The sequence below is a fragment of the Carcharodon carcharias genome, chromosome 23, assembly GCF_017639515.1.
Source record: "Carcharodon carcharias isolate sCarCar2 chromosome 23, sCarCar2.pri, whole genome shotgun sequence".
Classification (NCBI taxonomy): Eukaryota; Metazoa; Chordata; class Chondrichthyes; order Lamniformes; family Lamnidae; genus Carcharodon; species Carcharodon carcharias.
In genome coordinates, this window is record NC_054489.1 from 6,895,108 (window position 1) to 6,916,654 (window position 21,547).

The 21,547-nt window shown below is 43.3% G+C and overlaps 1 protein-coding gene across 1 annotated transcript; it reads right to left on the minus strand.

Moving 5' to 3' along the window:
* Positions 1 to 348: 348 nt before the first annotated feature.
* On the minus strand, positions 349 to 20,164 carry si:dkey-225f5.4. The gene is made up of 10 exons (XM_041173686.1): positions 20,108 to 20,164; positions 14,470 to 14,560; positions 13,480 to 13,600; positions 11,267 to 11,430; positions 10,113 to 10,163; positions 9,446 to 9,594; positions 8,134 to 8,329; positions 6,934 to 7,061; positions 1,756 to 1,930; positions 349 to 554 (listed from the first exon to the last, which is right to left on the minus strand). The coding sequence occupies exons 1-10, from the start codon at positions 20,128 to 20,130 to the stop codon at positions 483 to 485; spliced, it is 1,170 nt and encodes a 389-aa protein (XP_041029620.1). The 5' UTR covers positions 20,131 to 20,164; the 3' UTR covers positions 349 to 482.
* Between the last annotated feature and the right edge of the window lie 1,383 nt (positions 20,165 to 21,547).

A 21,547-nucleotide genomic window follows, 5' to 3' on the forward strand; every position in this document is an offset into this window, starting at 1 on the left:
CGTCACAGTCCTGAACCTCTGTCCTTTCATCCTGTGTCTCAAGCATAATCTGCTCTCTATTCATTTTATCAATCTCGTATATCTCCATAAAGTCCCACATTGTTAGAATAATCAAACTGGCTTTCCCGACTTGGAAACCTATTAGTTTTCCCTTTGTTGTTGCTGGGTCAAAAACCTGGGAACCCCTTTCTGCAGGACTATGGGTGTGTCTAAATCACATGGACTGCAGCAGTTTGAGAAGGCAGCTCATCACCACCTTCTCAAGGGCAACTAGGGATGGGCAATGAAACCCACATACCTTGAATGAATAAAAAAAATCTTGGGTAAAACAATTAACAATTCACTATAGACAGTAATAAACAAATATTTATTAGAGAGAAAAAGTGCAAGTAAAAATGAGAGCAAGAGACAGCAAGCGAGAGATCACTTTCTACAGTTCACTGAGTCCAAATAAACATTCATATAAAATTAACAAAGAGCCTTTATTCTTTCCAACACTCCAACATATTAAGATATTCCAACCAGTCAGATAGTGAGGGCTTGGCCTGTGGAGGCTGAGGAAGAAACAAACAAACAGTAAACTCAGTAATCACAACAGGGGGAAAAATCATTTTACAGAAGTTGCTGAAAAATGTTCTGGTTGCTTGTGAAAGAGAGTCTCTCCTCTCCTGTGTATCTGGTCCTATGAATGGAGGTGGCCTCTTCTCAAGTACTGTTCCCAAGTGGCCTTTCTCCAATAGCCAGGAGAGGCGGGCTATTGAAAAGAGGAGCACCTAGAACCAACCCCATCCACTATCCCAATCTACACAGTCGCCCGGGAAGGGAAGGCATTATAGAAAGCACATTAGGGTCTCTTAGTATTTTCCTTCCTCTAAAGCAGAGACACCGATGCCTGTGTTAGCTGCCTTAATCCCCATACCGGCTCAGAATCAGTTAACACATCACACAGCAAGGTTGAACTGAACCTGCGATCTTCCTGATATGTTTTGACTTAGTATCATACCTGCCAGGGTCTTAACCTACATCAGCATTGGGCAGCTTTCCCATGTTTATTTAGTAAGGCATCCAGGTTCCCTGCAAGATCACAGCTCGACTACAAGAGTCTCTAAAGCTTGGCTCAGGCAAGGAATGTATGAACTCTGAGTGGCAGAACCTTAAACACCATTCCCACCCCCCTCCATATCATCCTCATGCTCTCTCACTCTCTGACTGAGGGTATGAAAGGCTGGCATTCATGCACCTAAAAATTACAGAATGAACCATTAGGTTCACAAGATACCCAAGTTAGAGGAAGGCCACTCTTCCCTTTTATTCATCCTGAAAAACCCTGTGCCTCAGGAGGTGGAGGAGATCAGGAGAGAGCAAGTTAAAAAGAAAACACTTGGAGCTAAGATTTAGCCCGTGGAAACTATGTAATCCAGTATTCATGTATTCACAAAAAAGATAACGCTTTCACATGCTCAAATCTTACAAAATTGATAGCAGAAAAAGACTAGCTGGTCCACAAGCCTAGCCCACACCACGGTGAGTGAAGTACCATGATTGAACACTTCCCCCTCCAAATCCTCACCCTCTCTCATAGCCATGTAATCCCCCAGAGAGAGAAAACAAAATGAGCTCAAGATCATCAAGTCAGGATTCTGCTGCAGTAATGAGCAGTGTTTCTGACAAGAGGTAGACATTGAATTTCTCAACAGAGTGGCTGCAGTGTGAGTGAGAGTATTAGCTCAGCAAGCAATCCATTAACATCCTCACCTTAATTACTGTATCGATAGGTTTATTATTTTCTTGAATGGAGCTGAGCTTGACCTCACCGTTGCCTGGGTAACCATGCTCGACATACAATGTGCAAACAACATTTGAGGAACTGCCAGCAATCAACTGCAAGAACTTCAGCTTTCGTTCGTCCTCCAGCCAATCAATGGCAAACCTAGAAACAAGCCAGCAAACCATTGCCAGGAATTCAGAATTAGAGCAGAAATACTCCACAAGCTCCCAAGTTAAAATCGGAAGCTTAAATTAACTCTATTCCGATGGCTTAATGGGTAAAGCCACTGAGTAAATTTGATGTTGGACAAGAGGCCTCAGATCAGTCTCCAGTCTGTCCCGAATTAGAATCATACAGCACAGAAAGGGGCCATTTGAACTGTGCTGGCTCTTTGAAAGAACTATCCAATTAGCACCATCTCCACCCTTGGGTCTTTCGCAATAGTCCCACAGATCCCAGGAAAGCTGAATGGAGGTTAAAAAAAAACTCAGCAGGTCTGGCAGCATTTGTGGAGAAAGAAACAGCTTTAACCTTTCAAGTCCGCATGACTCTTCAGAGCTTGAGAGGTAGAATTGTGATGGGTCTTATACTGTGGCAGTGCCAATTTTCATAAAACCCATCATATTTCTATCTCTACAGCTCTAAAGAACAAAGAACAAAGAAAAGTACAGCACAAGAACAAGCCTGCGCCAATCGTTTTGCCCATCAACCAAAACATTTTGTACTTCCAGGGTCCACATCCCTCTATTCCCATCCTATTCATGTATTTGTCACGCTGCCTCTTAAACACCACTATCGTACCTGCTTCCAACACCCCCCCTGGCAGCGAATTCCAGACACTCACTACCCTCTGCGTAAAAAACTTGCCCTGCACATCACCTTTATAGTTTTCTCCAATCACCTTAAATCTATGTCCCCTAGTAATTGACTCTTCCACCCTGGGAAAAAGCTTCTGACTATCTACTCTGTCTATGCCACTCAATTTTGTAAACTTCTGTCAAGTTGCCCCTCAATCTCTGTCGCTCTAGTGAGAACAATATGAATTTCTCCAACCTTTCCTCATAGTTAATAACCTCCAGACCAGGCAGCATCCTGGTAAACCTCCTCTGCACCCTCTCCAACGCCTTCATATCATTCTGGTAATGTGGCGACCAGAATTGCACGCAATATTCCAAGTGGGGCCTAACCAAGGTTCTATACAGCTGCAGCATGACTTCCCAGCTTTTATACTCAATACCCTTGCCAATGAAGGCAAGCATGCCATATGCCTTCTTGACTACCTTATCCACCTGCGTTGCCACTTTCAGTGACCTGTGGACCTGTACACCCAAATCCCTCTGCCCATCGATGCACTTAGGGTTCTGCCATTTACTGTATAATTCCTGCCTGTATTAGACCTTCCAAAATGCATTATCTCGCTTTTGTCCGGATTAAACTCCATCTGCCATTTCTCCACCCAAGTCTCCAACTGATCTATATCCCGTTGTATCCTTTGACAATCCTCTTCACTATCTGCAACTCCTCCAACCTTAGTGTCATCTGCAAACTTACTAATTAGGCCAGTTACATTTTCCTCCAAATCATTTATGTATACCACAAACAGCAAAGATCCTAGAGATAAAAACAAAAAACTGCGGATGCTGGAAATCTAAAACAAAAACAGAAATACCTGGAAAAACTCAGCAGGTCTGGCAGCATCGGCGGAGAAGAAAAGAGTTGATGTTTCGAGTCCTCATGACCCTTCAACAGAACTAAGTAGAAATAGGAAAGGGGTGAAATATAAATATAATATTAAACCAGCTTTTATTTCACCCCTTTCCTATTTCTATTTAGTTCTGTTGAAGGGTCATGAGGACTCGAAACGTCAACTTTGCTCTTCTCCGCCGATGCTGCCAGACCTGCTGAGTTTGCCAGGTATTTCTGTTTTTGTTTAGCAAAGGTCCCAACACTGATCCCTGCGGAACTCCACTAGTCACAGCTCTCCATTCAGGAAAGCACCCTTCCACTGTTACCCTCTGTCTTCTATGACCAAGCCAATTCTGTATCCCTCTTGCTAGCTCACCTCTGATCCTGTGCGACTTTACCTTCTGTATCAGTCTGCTATGAGGGACCTTGTCAAAGGCCTTACTGAAATCCATGTATATAACATCCACTGCCCTTCCATCGTCGATCATCTTTGTCACTTCCTCGAAAAACTCGGTCAAGTTAATGAGACACGACCTTCCCTTCACAAAACCATGCTGCCTCTCACTAATACGCCCATTTGCTTCCAAATGGTAGTAAATCCTGTCACGAAGAATCTTCTCCAATAATTTCCCTACCACTGACGTAAGGCTCACCGGCCTGTAATTTCCTGGATTATCTCTGCTACCCTTCTTAAACAATGGAACAACATTGGCCATTCTCCAGTCCTCTGAGACCTCACTCGTAGCCAGTGAGGATACAAAGATTTCTGTCAAGACCCCAGCCATCTCCTCCCTGCCTCCCTCAGTACTCTGGGGTAGATCCAGAGGAGTCACATGGACGTTAACTCTGTTTCTCTCTCCACAGATGTTCCCAGACCTGCTGAGTTTTTCCAGCATTTCCTGCTTTTATTTGATTTTTGGCATCCGCAGTATCTTGCTTTTATTTAAGTTGAAAGGAGTACTATTAATTGATCTTGGAGAGGGTTAATGGAAAAGACAAGGAATCAGAGTTCCTGCTCCTGTCATGATAAGTCATGACTGCTGGGAGTTCCCAATATCTGGCCAATATTTATACCTCAGCCAACATCAATAAACTAGATTATCTGGTCACTATCACCTTCCCTGTTTCTGGGAGTTTACTGTGGGGAAGATTAGCTGCCATGTTTCCAATGACAGTGGTTACACTTCAAAAGAGCTTCACTGGCTGCAAACAGTTTTGGGATGTTCCGAAGCGGCGAAGGGTGCTATATAAATGCAAGTTCTTTAACTTAATGGGGGAAAGGCTAGGATCAAGTTCCTTTTTTTTTTAATTACAAGAGCAAAATACTGGAAATCTTAATTAAAGAAGCAAGGGCAATTATGGATGGGCAACAAATCCTGGCTTTACCAGTGACATCCACGTCACATGAAACACTCAGCATGTGAGGCAGCATCTGTGGAGGGAGAAATAGTTTACATTTCAGGTCATGATCTTTCATCAGAATTGTTCCACTGAAGGCTCATTGATCAGATAAGTATTTCCGGCATTTTTTATTTATTCCCCTGGGGATTATTTATTTCATGTGACGTGGGCATCACTGGTGAAGCCAGCATTTCTTGTCCATCCATTATTAGGTTATTAGGCCATTTCAGAGGGCGGTTAAGAGTCAACCACATTGCCGTGGGTCTGGAGTCACAGGTAGGCCAGACCAGGTAAGGATGGCAGATTTCCTACCTTAAAGGACATTAGTGAACCAGGTGGATTTTTATGACAATCGATGGTCACCATCAATTCCAGATTTTATTAATTGAATTTAAACTCCACCAGCTGCCATGTTGGGATTTGAACTCCTGTTCTCAGAGCCTCTGGATTACTAGTCCAGTGACATCACCACTACACCACCAACTGCCCAACACAGTGTTATAAAGTCATTACAGCACAGAAAGTGGCAATTTGACCCAGGATTGGGCTCACCCTCCATAATTTGCTTTACTGTGACTGCTGGAAGTCAATTGTGAGGACACTGGAGGGGGTGCAGAAGAGATTCACCAGGATGTTGCCTGGTGAATTTAACATTTAAGTTATGGAGAGAGGTTGGATAGACTTGGGCTGTTTTCGTTGGAGCAGAGAAGACTGAGGGGTGACCTGGTAGAGTTGTACAAGATTATGAGGGGCATGGACAGGGTGGATAGGGAGCAGCTGTTCCCCTTAGTTGAAGGGTCAGTCACAAGGGGACATAAGTTCAAGATGAGGGCAGGAGGTTTAGGGGGGGATGTGAGGAAAAACCTTTTTTACCCAGAGGGTGGTGAGGGTCTGGAATACACTGCTTGGGAGGGTGGTGGAGGCGGGTTGCCTCACATCCTTTAAAAAGTACCTGGGTGAGCACTTGGCACATCATAACATTCAAGGCTATGGGGTCAGGTGTTTCTCACGTGTTGGTGCAGACTTGATGGGCCGAAGGGCCTCTTCTGCACTGTGAGATTCTGTGACATCAGCCCCTATTGAAGGACTTAATGAGATAGAGATACCAGGATAGGCATTCCACATGGGTTCTCTCAATATCCCACAGAAACCATGACAGGAGATTGGTGGAAATCCTGTGTGGGCCAAGTAGCCAGCTGTTTACACTGTTTTACCACTGGGCTCTGCCAAGCATTTGCTGAAATTTAGTTACGAGAACATAGGAACAGCAGGAGGCCATTCAGCCCCTCAGGCCTGTTCCACCATTCAATGAGATCATGGCCGATCAGCTCTTAACTGCATCGACCTGTCCTGTCCAGAAAAAATCTGATCAGTCTCGGATTTAAAATGGAAAGCGGACAAATGCTTAATGTTGGGTAATGGAAGGATAAATGAAGCTCCTCGAGGAAGACCTCACTCACACACTGATTGGCCTAGGCAGGAACAATGGTCACTTGAGCAAGATGCTGGGGGTGGGGGAGGGGGGGGGCGGGGATCAACAGCATCACTGGAACACTAACCCAGCAGGTGTCAGTGTCTTGAAAAAGGAAAACGAACATGTCCATCTCCCAATGGCGGGCAGAGTGGTTTCCGATGGGGTACATTCTGCCTGACCGAGCACAGACTTCCAACTGTCGACAAAGTTGCAACTCAACGGGGAACCAGAATTCAGCAACCCATTCCAGTAAAGTTCACATGAAAGGCAAAAAAAAACAAGCTTAAGGCAGTAACGCCTCCTCATTAAATGTTGGAAGATTAATAAGGAATTGGCTGAGATAGAGAGAGAGAGAGAGAGAGAGACAGAAGGAATGGAGGATATCAGTCAGGGGATGGTGCTGAATTGTGCAGATGCACATGCTGAAAGGGCGATGGAAGGGGATTCAATAGTAATGGTTAAAAAGGAATTGATAAATACTTGAAAAGGAGAAATTTGCACAGCTATGGGGGAACCAGCAAGGGGAGTGGGACTAATCTGATAGCTCTTTCAAAGAGAAAATCAGCTCGTTACATGTCAATTTTATAACTCATGGCTAACTGACCTGTTCTGCAAGTGCTGGATTTCACCCCAAAGTTCAGCTTGGCTCATGTAACGTTTCCAGATTTCAGCTGTAACGTTCGGTAGGTCCACAGACTCCATTTCAGACAGGTCAAGGAAGCCACAATTGCTCTGGGAGAAAGGAAATAGAAAGTACTGGTTAGTGATGAAAAATTAGTTAATGCGAGTGTGAGAGAAACGATTTGTGAGTGAGGGAATGTAAGGGGGGACGCGCAAGTTGCAGAAAATATCCTCTCAAGTCAATCTAGCCTGTCGCACAGAACCATAATGCTTCAGACAGTACATAAATGTCCCACGTGATCTCCCAGGAGAGGCAAAAAAACCCAGATAAAAACACAGGCTAACTGGGCAAAAAACTCTGGAAGTGCCTATGTGACCCCCACTTAGACAAAACTAGTCTGGAAGAACGCTCTGGACCTGATTAATGTTAGACGGTATCTACTGAAGACAGATAGAGAAAAATGTTTCCTTTGGTAAGTGGGTTATTAATCAGAAGTCAGATTTGAAATCACTGAACGGAAAAATTTCTCATCTAGATTTTCTGCTAGAGAGTTGTCAGGATCTGGAACGTTCTATTTGAAAAGGTGATGGAAGCTGAATCCATAAATAATTTTAAAGTGGAGTTGTTTGGGCTGGTACTCGAGGATGGGGAACTTTACAGAAAAGACAGGGGGTATTGGACTAGGCATGGTTGCTCTTTCAAAGAGACAACAGAGGCACAATGGGCTGAATGGCCTCCTTCTGTGCTGCAAGTTTCTTCCTTCTGCCTGAGCTAGAAACAGGCTTGAATGTCCTGTCAACCTCTAGCTGCCCTGGCTCAGGGGTAAAGATTAGTCACTTGGGTTAGAAAACATGTTGGCAGTGTGAAATCAAACTCTGCAACACATGTCGATGGCTTCAGAGAGGGTAGAACAGATAAAAGGGGTAGAACAGGTAGAGAGGAAAGGAAATGGTTGGTGGGAGGGAGGGAGAAAAATCAAGCTCCCATTCTCAGTCCTGGTCCCATTGGTGATGACGCCACCGGAATTGAGAGCCGAGTGAATCAGAGGGACCTGAGAGTTCACCCCCACAGGCCCTTTTGTTCTGCTCTGATTCCTACACAGACGCTAAAGCAGGTTGCACGCGGATAGTTAGCTTAACAAGACAGGGAAAAAAGTGTCAAAGCAATTAATAATCTGCTCACCTCAAATTTAACTCTCCCATCTGTGGTCCAAATTACAGTCAGCACAAGAGGAGTGAGCTGTGTCAGTGGGATCAGGGCTCGAGGGTCAAACTGCAGAGTAATTTGATTTTCAGAGAGCGTAAGGACTTTTACGCCTGACTGGCTTTTCACAGTCTCATGGAGCTGTGACAGTGTGTGAAAATCACATGGAAGCGTGCTTTAAAATTAAAAAAAAGAGCTGGATTAGTTGTGAGAGAAATAGTTACAGCCAGGTAAAAACAACACAGAGAGCAAATAGACTGAAGCCAACAACCTCAATTGGATCTAGCAGGTTACAAACTAGTTGAAGTGTGAGTATCTTTTGCACCCTCCTCATCTCTTACTATTAATCCCTCCTCGTGGAATCAATGTTTACTCACTAATGGAACCTTTACAGCAGAAACACAACTCCTTACAATAGTTTCATCAATCCCAATCAGAATGTGTAATGTCCCCGTCAATCATGCCAGAGACCTCACTGTTGTAAGTGATTGAAATTGGTTTCACTGATATAATTTATGTAACTATCCTCCACCCACTGCATTTTGTTGGAACAATAACTCTGCTTCTATTTGGGAGACACTGCTGTAACTTTGGTAATGGTTCCGGTTTGCTGTAGTTCATAGAGACTCTGGTTAACCAGACTTCTTGCTCGCTGTGAATCGGTCTGCCTTTTGTAAATCGTGCCGGAAACCCTACTCCAAGTCCAACTTAACGTGTGACACAGAGACATCAATACTGACTTTGCATTAATACATCAGGGTCAGAAACTACCTCACTGTTGGGATTCTCCACAAACTCACCAGCACTTGTTGAGTGAGTTACATCTCCCACAGCACTAGTATTTTCACCAATAGCAATTATTCCAGGATTGATCAATAAAAGAAAAGGCTTGCATTTATATAGCACTTTGCAGCACTACCAGGTGCCTCAAAGTGCTTTCCAACCAATTAAGTACTTTTGAAGTGTAGTTACTGTGGTGATGTAGGAAATGCAGCAGCCATTATGTGCACAGCAATGCGCTAATGATCAGATAATCTGTTTTTGTTTGTGATGGTGATTGAGGGCTGAACGTTGGCCAGGACACCAGGGATAACTCCCCTGCTCTTCTTCAAAATAATGCCATGGGATCTTTAACATCCACCCCAACAGGCAGATGGGGCCTCATTTAACATCTTGTTTGAAAGACGGAATCCAGTGGCAGTGCAGCACCTCCTGAGTACCGCACTGGAGTGTCAGCTGTGGTTTTTGTATTCAAGCCCTGGAGTGGAAACATTTATCTAGTGGTCCTCACCGGTTACTGCAGCAACCCTCCTTTGTCAAGAGCTGGATTGTTTGCTCTGCTTCTTGTTTTAAAGTGTGACACCTGCTTATGCACAAAGAACATTCCTCAATGGCCTGTTCAATTTGGCTCTTCTCTTTTGCCAAGGTAAGTTTCCGCTCCTGGACAGGAAATAAAAAGATACAACCAGACACGAAGAGTAGGCGGCAAAGTAACTTATTCCAACCCCAAAGTCTGGGGCTCAAGTCCCCCTGTGGCTCCTCAATTTGTTTTTGTGACTTGAATCAACTCTCAAGTGAACTGAGAAATGTTGAGACATAAACTAGGAGCAAATGCCTAGTAGTTATGGTTAACGGGCTAACAATCTGAAGGTTGGGGGTTCCAAGCCAACCGTGAATTAAATTCAGTAAATTTGGCAATTTCTGAGCTGACACCAGGTAATCACAGAATTTCAGAAAGGTTACAACACAGAAGGAGGCCATTCAGCCATCTTGTCTGCGCTGGGTCTCTGAAGGAGCAATTTACTTTGTGCTACTCCCAAGCGTTATCCCAGTAGCCCTGAACATTCCTTCTTTTCAGGTAATATAAGCAGAAAGCTGCCAGACTGTCATAGGCACCCAAATGCCTTTCAGGGAATTCTATAAATTCTATCCTTGCTGCCAGGTGTGTACAAACATACCTCCTGAAGTTGCAACTTCTTCTGTTGAAGAGCCTCTTCCAGCTGTAATTTCTGTTTCGTGGGAGATGATGAAAATGAATTAGCAATTTCAGTCAACCTGCTCAAGCTATACAATGGACAGTAACGTAGCGATTTTCCAACACCTTGCGCTAGTGAGTTTCGGAATACGAGTCTGTGCTTGTGGGAGTCCGATTTCAAACTTGCCACGTCAGGAACTTCAAAGTGACGGCCAGGCACCTTCCCACAGGAAGATTACGCCTGCGTTTGCTGTCATGTTGCCTCCCAGCCCAGCAACACCTCAATTTTAAAATTCCCCTCCCTCCATGGCCTCATCTCTGTAACCTCCTCCCGCTCTATGACTCTCAGATCTTTGCGCCCCTCCAATTCTTGCCTCCTGTGCATCTCTGATTTTAATCGCTCCAAAAATGGCAGCTGTGCTTTCAATTGCCTGGGCCCTAAGCTCTGGAATTTACTCTCTAACCCTCTTTGCCTCCCTCCTTCTTTAAAACACACCTGAACACCCATCTCTTTGCCCAAGTTTTCAGTCACCTGTCCGAATATTTCCTTGTGCAGCTTGGTGTCAAGTTATGTATGATAATGCTCCTGTGAAGCGCATTGGAACAGTTTTACCACTTTAAAAGTGACTTATAAACACCAGGTGTTATGGGTGTGAAAATACTTTAGGCCAAATAGCTTTCCTGGTATCATCACTTCTTGGTCTCAGGATGTTCCAAAATGTTTTATAGCCAATGAAGTTGTTTTAAAATGCTGTCACTGGTGTAATGTAGGGAAATGTGGCAGCCAATCTGCGCACAGCAAGATCCCACAAACAAATGTGATAATGATTTGATTTTTTTTAAAAGAGAGATTAAGGGATTAATTATTGGCCAGGATGTGAGGGAGAACTCATCTTGCTTTTCTACAAACTAGTGCCAGGAGATCATTATGTCCACCTAATAGGGCAGACAGGGCCTCAGTATAACATTTCATTGGAAAGAAGGCATCTCTGACAGTGCAGCACTGAAGTACTGTACTGGAGTGCCTGCCTAGGTTTTGTGCTCAAGCTCTGGAGGGGCCTTCTGACTCTCACTATGCACTTAGGCACAGCCAACACTAAAAACAAATCAACTCTTGTGCATTCAAGCTCTGATTACCTTTGTTTCATATAGCTGAACAGCATCCTTCAGAGCTTGCTGCTTTGTCTCCAGAGCTTGGAATTTCCACGAGATTGTAGAGATGTTTTGCAGCTCTTCATCTTGCACTCGACATTCTGCTTTCAGACTCTTCCACTTTTGCCTTGTTTCATTTAGTTTCTTCTCTATTTAAAGAAATAAACTCGCAAATATAAATATTTCAGGTTCCACTCTCTCACTGCCCCAATCTACCAAAAACTTTTCACATGCAAAAGAGTTAGCTAGCCTGTACAGCTATCCTCTTAACCTCACCGTCATCCAACAACTCACATTTAATGTAGTGAAACCTCCCAAAGCACTTCACAGGAGCTTTATCACACAAAATTTGGTACTAAGCCACAGAGAAATATTAGGCCAAGTAACTAAAAGTTGATTAAAGAGGTACGTTTTAAACAGCATCTTAAAGGAGGAGTGGGAGGGGGAGAGGTTTAAGGGGGGAATTCCAGTGCTTAGGGCCCAGGCATCTGACAATATAGCCGACAACAAAGGGGTGAAGGAAATTGGGGAAATGCAAGAGATCACAACTGGGAGAGTGCTGAAATCTCAGAGGGTTCGAGAGCTGTGGGAGGTTACAGAGATGAGGACATGTGGACGAGGCCATGGGGAAATTTGAACACAAGGGAAAGAATTTTAAAATTGCCAAACTGGGCTTTTGAGAAGTTTCTGTCCCATCAACTGAAACCTTTACTTTCACCTCTAACATTGGCCACCTCTGTTTCCATCTTACAATCACTGCCATGCATTAGTCACTGTAGGCTCTATTTTACCAATGCTCTCTGAATGGGTTTCCATAGACGGACTGAATGAACTCCAATCTCCACCACTTGCTTCCAATTCCACACCAGGCCCTGCCCATGCATTGCTTCGCTGAGGGCAAGGACTTGGGAATTCAAAACTTGTTTGTGCCTCCAAATTCCTTCTTGGTCTCATTCTACCCTACCTGCAGCAGGTCTGAGCTACGACCTCTAATTTCCAACTCTGGACAATTCTACATTCATCCCCCACCTCTGCTCCAGCACTGAATGTGAAATTCTCAGCTGAGCATGGCATTCTCTTCCTGTACTGATCCAGTTCTTCCAGCTTCATAAGCTACTTTAAGATCTACTTTTTTTGACCATACCTTTATTTATCTCCCTATAATCTTGCTCAATGTCCACTGTCCTTTGAGCTGTTCTGGGATATTTTGCTACATTAGAAAGCTTCTCAAAAAAAAAATGCCTTTTGTCAGAAATAACACAACCAAAAAAGCAAAATTTAATTTTTATTCTGGGGTAAAAAACAAAGCAGAACTTTAAAGTACTTCCACCACTCTCCAACCTCCCCAAAAAGAAAATTCCAGATCCTTCATAAAGGCTCACTTTGTCAACAATCATATTTAATAAGAGCATTTAATAAGGAAACTACCAGAGGGGCTGACTCAAGGAATGTTATTTGTTTCAATAAAGTGCTGAAATATGGGTTTGTGTCAGCCTGGCCTGTGTGATGAGCACCCAGTTCCCAATTTGTGCTGGTGGTGTGGGAGTTGAAGGGAATGACAGTGAACAGACCTACAAAGGGAGCAGGGAAAAAGAATTTCAAGCTGACTGAAGAGCAATGTTGGTCAGTGAGCCAAGTCATGTGGCCACAACTTGGCTGCCGTCAACCTATTGGACACAAATTCATAGCAACAGCAATTTGCATTTATACATCACCTTTATTATAAATATCCCAAGGTGCATTATAGAACTTAATTGGGCAAAATCAGGTACAGAACAAGAAGAGGCATTAAGACAGGTAACCAAAAGCTTGGTCAAAGAGGTAGGTTTTAAGGATGTCAAGAAGGAGGTTTGGGGAGGAATTCCAGAATTTGGAGCAAGGTCACCAATGGAGAAAGCAATGAAAATTTGGAGATGTGCAAGTGACCAGAATTGGAGGGATTCTAATACAGGGATGAGAATTTTATTTTAAGTTAGTGAAGGACTTTGTTTTATTGACCATGAGTCTGTGCCAATATCACACACAACTTCTACCATTTTTCTCTTCAAACAATGAACTTTTGGATGAAGCAGATCCCAAAAACCTCCATTAGAACCATCTTTCAGTCCCAGAAGGTGGCTTCACAGATATATTAAACTATACAGCATTTCCCATCCCTCCAATTTCATTCTCTGGTTATGACTGATCTGCCAACTTACGGATATCCTGTTGCTGGACATGTTCTTTAATTTCCTTGACATTACTGTTTTTCACCATGTCCAGGAATAAAGCACAGGTCTTCAGTTGTCGAAACATCATCTTCTGGTTCCTTCGGAAACCCTATAGGAATAAGGCATGGTCCCTGAAAGCATAGCCTCCAACAAATCTTGATAGTGAAATATAGCACCAACACCCCCATTAGATAAGGTGGATTTGCATTCTATTATGTGTCTCCTTACATATTTTGAAAATATCTCAAAATTCTTTAAATACAATGAAGTACTTTGCAGTAGGTAGATAAATATTGTAGTCATTTTCCACATGGCAAGACCTCAAAAACTGCAATGAGATTAGAAGTCACTTAATTATTTTTTTGGCTGGTTAAGGGAGAATGTTGATTTTAAGACTAAACTCATGGTTCTTCTTCAAATAGTGCCACAGGATCTAGATCCTCATCCATGCCTTTGTTACCAGTCTCTCATGTTCTACTCTCCGTGAACGTGAGGTAGTCCAAATCTCTGCTGTATATATCCTAACTTGCAATAAGTTCTGTTCATCAATCACCTATTGTGTTCGCTGCCCTACACTGGCTCCCAATTAAATAACATCTTGATTTTAAAATCCCTGTATGGACCTGCTGCTCCTTTTCCTGTAATCTCCTCCAACCCTACAAACTTCATGAGCATACGTGCTCCTCCAACTCTGGCTGCTTGACCATCCTTGATTATAACTGCTCCACCATTGGAGGCTGTGCCTTCAGCTGTCTAGGCACTAAACTCTGGAACTCCCACCATAAACCTCTCTCTTTTCTTGAAGATGCACCTTAAAACCTATCTCTATGACCAGATTTTTTGTCTTCTTTCCTAACATCTTCTTTTTGTGGCATGTCTTTTTATATTTGTCTTATCCCCTACTCTCTCTTCAACCTTACCCATGGATTTAGGATTTTCAGAAATTAAATAGGAGTGCAGTTAATTTGCAATACTCACAATTGCATGCTGAACAACAGCAGGGCCCTCCTCTGATATACTCTCATCCTCTTCATGGATCCTTTTTGCAGCCTCTGCTTCCTTAAGCAGCCTACAATTTAAGAAAAAGTAAGCAAAGTTTTTCCCACATAGGCTGCCAAAGGCCATACAACTTCATTAACCTGTACAAACATACCGTGCATGTTTAGACTGTCAAAAGGAAATGTCAGGGATAGGTTAGAGGGCAGGGAAGATTAAATGATAAAGATGTCATGAAACAAAGGCAAAGAGAGTAGTAATGATAGTAGTAAAGGAACAAAGCATTGGTAGGTGTTAATAGAATAAAGGTCAGCGCTGTCTGAAAGCAAAACATACAGACTGGTACTTGGTGGTGGGGGGGGGGCAGAGAAAATACAGATTGGAGGACAGAGTTCACAGTCTTCACAGTCTGAAGTTGTTGAACTCAATGTTGAATCCAGAAGGCTGTAAAGTGCCTAATTAGAAGATGAGGTGTTGTTCCTCAAACTTGCGTTGGGCTTCACTGGAACACTGCAGCAGGCCAAGGACAGAAGTGTGAGTGTGAGAGCAAGGTGGTAAATTGAAATGGCAATTGACTGGTAGATTGGGGTCATGCTTTGGACTGAATGGAGGTGTTCTGCAAAGCGATCACCCAGGCTGTGCTTTTCCTCCCCAGTGTAGAGGAGACTGCATTGTGAGCAGCAAACACATTAGACTAAACTGAAAGAATTGTACTTCAGATCTCTTCTTTCTTGAACAGAGGCCTGAACAGTCTCTATCTACCACCAGCCTCCTCATCTGGTTGAACTTGTTCTCTGACTGAACAATTTCTCCTTTAACTTGTCTCACTTCCTCCAAATAAAAGGTGTAGCTATGAGTGTTGCATGGGCCTTAGTTACTCCTGTCCTTTTGTGGGGTATGTGGGACATTCCTTTTTCCAGTCTTACTCAGGCCCCCTCACACAATTCTTTTTCCGGTACATCGATGCTGCTTCGTGCTTCAGTCCAGAACTGGAAAGATTCATCAATTTTCCTCCGAATTTCCACACTTCTCTCACCTTCCCATCAAGTGTCCATCTCTGAGACACTTCCCTTCCCTTCCTTGACTTCTCTGTCTCCATTTCTGTGGAATAGACTATCTACTGATATTCATTGCAAATCCACCAACTCCAACAGCTTGATCGACTACACCACCTCACGCGCTTCTTCCTGTAATGACTCCACTCCCAGTTTCTCAATCTCCGTCGCATCTATTCTGATGATGCTACCTTCCAAAATGGGGCTTCTGACATTGCCCTTTTGCCTCAACCAAGGATTTCGCACCACTATGGTTGACAGGGTCCACAACTGTGTCCAGCCCATTTACCACAGTTCTGCCCTCACTTCTTCCCCTCCCTCCTAGAACCATGGTAGGGTTTTTCCTGTCCTTGTTTTCCATCCCACCAGCCTCTGCATTCAAAAAGATTATCCTCCATCATTTCCTCCAACTCCAGCATGATGCCACCACCAAACACATCTTTCCCTCCCCTCTCCTGTCAGCATTCCGAAAGGACCATTCCTTCCTCAAAACCCTGGCCCACTCCACAAATACCCCCGACACCTCAGCCACTTCCCATGGGCACCTTCCATTGCAATTTCAGGTGTAACAGCTGCCCCTTTACCTCCTCCCTGTGCAAGGCCCCAAACACTCAAACTCTGCTGCTAGTACACTAACTCAAGTCCCATTCACTCATCAACCCTATGCTCAGTGACATTGGCTTCTCATTTGACAATGGCCAGATTTGTTTTCAATTTCCTCACTCCCTCTATATTTCTGTTACCTCTTTCAGCCCTTCAATCCTCTAAGATCTCTGCATTCCACCAATTCTGGTCTCTTGCACATCCCCCATTTTAATCATTACATCATCGGCAGCTGTGCCTCAACTCTCCCTCCTTTATGATACTCTTTAAAATGTTCCTTTGTGAACAAGCTTTTTGGCCACCTGTCCTCATGTTTTCTGTAGCTCACTGTCAGATCCCATTAACACTTCTTAGAATAACCTTGGGATGTTGTACTACATCATGCTACATAGATTCAAGCTATTGTGTCAATCACAGATAAGGCCACCTCAAATAACTTTCTTGAATCCCCATCAGATCACATTCCTTGACAAACCTCACTTCTTTCTGGAAAATGGAAATAAATAGAAGAAATTTGAAGGGAAAATATTAAAACGTTAGAAGAACAAAAATTGAAATAGAAGCTATTAGAAATTAGCAATAAAACATTAAACATCCCAAATAAAAAATATCGAAATTTGAACAAAAAAACTAAGATATTTGAAATAACAAATGCAATAACTGAAGTGAAAAAAACTGCAACATTGAAATAAAAAACACAGGAAATCAAATAAAAAATTCTGGAAAATTGAAATAAGTACACGAAATCTGAAATCAAACATATTTTATATCAAATTTCCAGTATAAGAAATCTGAAATAACAATGTCTGGATATTTGTAACATAATGAGTGTTGGTCCTATAGAAAATGAGTCTGGAGATGTGATAATGGAAAACGAGATGGCAGATGAATTGAACAAGTATTTTGCATCAGTTTTCACTATAGTGGATACGAGTAACATCCCAGAAGCAGCCAGGAAATGGAATGGGGGAGGAAGTCAGGAAAATTACAGTTACCAGAGAGGTGGTACTGAGTAAACTGTTGGAGCTGCAGGTTGACAAGAGCCTGGGTCCTGATGGACTTCACCCTAGAGTTTTAAAAGAAGGGTCTAGTGAGATAGTTGATGCATTGGTTTTAATTTTCCAAAACTCCCTAGATTCGGGGAAGATCCCATTCAACGGGAAGATAGCAAATGTAACTTCATTATTCAAAAAGGGAGGGAGACAGAAAGTGGGAAACTGCAGGTCAGTTAGCTTAACATCTGTCGTAGGGAAAACGTTAGAAACTATTGGATGAGCCCAAGGGCATCAGGCAGAGTCAACATGGTTTTGTGAAAAGGAAATCGTGTTTAACAACTTATTGGAGTTCTTTGAGGAAGTAACATGTGCTGTGGATAAAGGGGAACCGGTGGATGTACTGTACTTAGATTTCCAGAAGGCATCCTATTGCAGAAAATAAAAGCTTATGGTATAGGGGGTAACATATTAGTATGAATAGAACATTGGCTGGCTAACAGGAAGCAGAGAGTGGGCATAAATGGGTCTTTTTCAGGTTGGCAAGATATAACAAGTGGTGTGCCACAGGGATCAGTGCTGGGGCCTCAACTGTTTACAATTTATATAAATGGCTTGGATAAAGGGATTGAAGGGACAGTTGCCAAATTTGCTGATGACACAAAGACAGGTAGGAAAGTAAGTTGTGAAGAGGACATAAGGAGGCTGCAAACAGATATAGATAGGTTAAGTGAGTGGGCAAAGATCTGGCAGATGGAATATAATGTGGGAAAATGTGAAATTGTCCGTATTGGCAGGAAGAATAAAAGAGAAGCATATTAGCTACTAGGGCTGCTATTTATTGTCCGTCCCTAATTGCCCTTGAGATGGTGGTGACGAGTTGTTTTCATGAACCGGTGCAGCCCTTGTGGTGAAAATACTCCCACGCTGCTGCTAGGGAGGGAGTTCCAAGATCTTGACCCAGTGATGATAAAGGAACAGTGATATATTTCCAAGTCAGGATGGTGAGTTCCATGGAAGGGTGGTGGTGTGTCCTTGCATCTGCTGCTCTTGCCCTTCTAGGTGGTGGAGGTCACAGGTTTGGAAGGAGCTGTTGAAGGAGCCTTGGTGAGTTATTGCAGCACAGCTTGTAGATGGTACACAGTGTTCCCACCTTACATCCATAGTGGAGGGAGTCAATGTTTAAGGTGGTGGATGGGGTGCCGATATAAACACATCTTTCTTTAATGTTGTTGGGCTGGGAGTGTCTACCCAAAAGCACATCACAGTTGAGCTCAACATTCCCTTCACCCAATTTCACATACCTACAGGAGTGGAAATCTGCTAACAATTGCAACACATTCTCAGATAACTCAGTCCAGATCAGGAACTGAAGGTTGTGGGCACTCCCTGCTCTGTAAGGAAAGGGGTTAAGCTCTGTCAACTTGCCTTCTCAACATGTAACATTCACTTCAGCTTATTTATCCAAATCATGGAAACAAAAGATCTCTCTTTTAAAGTCACCTGGCGAAATTATCAATTTGTTCTTTTGAAATTATAAGTATTTAAGAAAAAAAAAGACTGCATTGATTTCAATTCACAAGGAGACATAACAATCGAAGGCAGGATTAAAGCATGGAAAGTAAGGGGTGAAAAATCATGGAGTCAACCTTCTCTTTAATCTAAAACAACAGCATTGTCTTTTAAATGTAAAGAATTATCCAATTTGCAAAATGCAGGCTCCTGATATCTTGGAATGACAGAACTGTTAGAAACATAGGAGACAAATTGGCCTATTGTCTGTGCTGGATCTTCGAACGAGCAATCTACCTAGTGCCACTCCTCTGTCTTCTCCCAGTAACCCTGCACATTCTTCCTTTCCAGATACCAATTCCCTCTTTAAGGCCTTGATTGAACCTACCTCCACCACACTCTCAGGCTGCGCATTCCAGATCTTAATCACCCGCTGTGTGAAAACGTTTTCTCTCATATCGTCAATGCTTCTTTTGCCAATTACCTTAAATCTGTGCCTTCTCATTCTCGATCCTTCCACCAATGGGAACAGTTTCTCCCTATCTACTCTGTCCATACCCCTCGTGAATTTGGATAGCTCTATTAAACCTCCTCCCACCTTCTCTTCTCCAAAGAAAAGAGTTCCAACTTCTCCAATCTGTCTACATAACTGAAGATCTTCACCATTGAAACCATTCTCGTGAATCTTTTCTGCATTGCCTCTAAAGTGTGGACCCAGAATTGGACACAGTATCCAGTTGAGGCTTCACCAGCTTTTCTACAAGTTTAACATAACATCCTTGGTCGTGCACTCTTGCCCCTATTAATAAAACCTTTATTAACCATATGCTTTATTAACCACATTCTCAACCCGTCCTGTCACAGTTGAAGCAATAGTTTTTTTATTATTTCATGGAATGTGGGTGTCACTAGCAGGACCAATACTTGTTGCCCTTGCACTGAGTGGCTTGTTGGGCCATTTCAGAGGGCAGTTAAGAGTCAACCACATTACTGTGGGTCTGGAGTCACATGCAAGCCAGACCAGGAAAAGATGGCAAATTTCCTTCCCTACATTAATGATGTGTTTATTTTTAAAATGAGAATTAATGATAGTTTCACCATTACCGAGGCTAGTTTTCAAATCCAGAATGAAATTCTGCTATGCTGGGATTTGTATCCATGTCCCCCCCCCCCAGAGCATTAGCCTGGGCCTCTGGTGTGTCCAGTGGGCATCAACTGCAGCACGTCGGGGAGACAGGAGGGAGAGAGAGATCCTCCAGCGGCCCCGCTGGAACCAGAAGCTGCCAGGATACAGATCCGGGTGGGGTGGGGCGGGGCGGGGCCGGGCTCGCGGATAATGCAGCTCCCAGTTTGTTACAATGTGGATACAGTGAGGGAGGAATGTATCCCAGCGGGAGCCAGAGCCAGAGAGGCTGTACCCTCTCCCCGGACTCGTTCCATTCACAAAGCCTCACTCACCCCCTCGCTCTCTCCGCCAACATTTCACCGCCAACCCGCTCAGCCAGTTCAAATTGTAACACTGCAGCAATACCGCCTGCTATTGGTTGATACCTGGTGACCATCACCATGGCGTCATGTTAAAGAGGAGGGCGGACAAGGCTCTTAAAGGCACCACGATTTTCCGTAACAGCTCAGCCAAGGAAAAACTAACAGAAAATAACCTACACTTTATATAGTACGATTCAGCTCAGGATTCTCCAACTCACTTTATTTTTTACAGCCAGTTAGGGGGCTCACATTTAAAACAGAGATGAGGAGGAATTTCTTCTCAGAGGGTACTCAATCTGTGGAATTGTTTACCACAGAGGGCTATAGAGGCCGGGCCTTTAAGTATATTCAAGGCTGAGATAGATAGATTTTTAATCAATAAAGGAATCAAGGGACAAGGCAGGAAAATGGAGTTGAGGATTATCAGATCAACCACGATCTCATTGAATGGCAGAGCAGACGCAACTGGCCGAATGGCCTACTTCTGCCCCTACGTCTTACAGTTTTACATAAAAACAGAAAAAGCTGAAAGCACTCAGCAGGTCAGGCAGTATTTGCAGAGAGAGAAAACACAGAGTTGTGACTTTTCATCACCATATCATCATTAATATTAGATTCCTGATGAAAGGTCATCAGACTGAAACATTAATTGTGTCTCTCTCCACTGATGCTGACTGACCTGCTGAGTGCTTCCGGCACTTTTTGTTTTTAAATTTCAGATTTCCTGCATCCACAGTATTTTGCTTTGTGCTTCATTTTTAAAGGTGTTGTAACGTAGGAAAGCAACAACAATTTAGACAAGGAAGTCTGCCGTCCTTACCTGGTCTGGTCTACGTGTGACACCAGACCTACAGCAACCTGACTGACTCTTAACTGCCCTCTGAATGGCCGAACAAGCCACTCATTTCAAGAACAATTAGGGATGGGCAACAAATTGCCTTGCCAACACCGCCCACATCTCATGAAGGAACAAAGAAACTGGATAGATAAGAGTAGATCCAATTTAGGGGCAGGATTACAATTGAGGGCAGCTTCAGAGGCTGCGGTCGTTGTGCACCACGATCAAAGTTAGGGGAGGTCTTTGGTTAGGGCTGTTTCAGTGCTACATCACAAGAAGAAAGCTGATTGGGGATATCCAAAACATAGAATTGTCAGAAAGACAGGGTTTGATTTGGGAGGTAACAACACATTCAAAGATTTGAAAAGATAAAGGTGGGTGGACATAGGCTGGCAGGTTAAGAACCGTTGAAGAGGGAAGTTATGATTACATTGCCATTAAATTGTTAAAACTTGCAATCAACTGTCCATCCAAAGCAAAGTAAAAAACATTCCTTAGTATTTCTTAGTTCAATTGGTAGCATTGTTTTCTGAATCAGAAATAGCATGGATTGAAACAGCACCCCTGGACTT

Coding starts and splice junctions, on each gene's coding strand:
- si:dkey-225f5.4 (XM_041173686.1), bottom strand. CDS start 20,130: ATGTTGGCGGAGAGAGCGAGGGG. Junction 13,601..14,469: donor CTGTTGTTCAGCATGCAATT/GTGAGTATTGCA, acceptor TTATTCCTATAG/GGTTTCCGAAGGAACCAGAA. Junction 11,431..13,479: donor TGTCCAGCAACAGGATATCC/GTAAGTTGGCAG, acceptor TTCTTTAAATAG/AGAAGAAACTAAATGAAACA.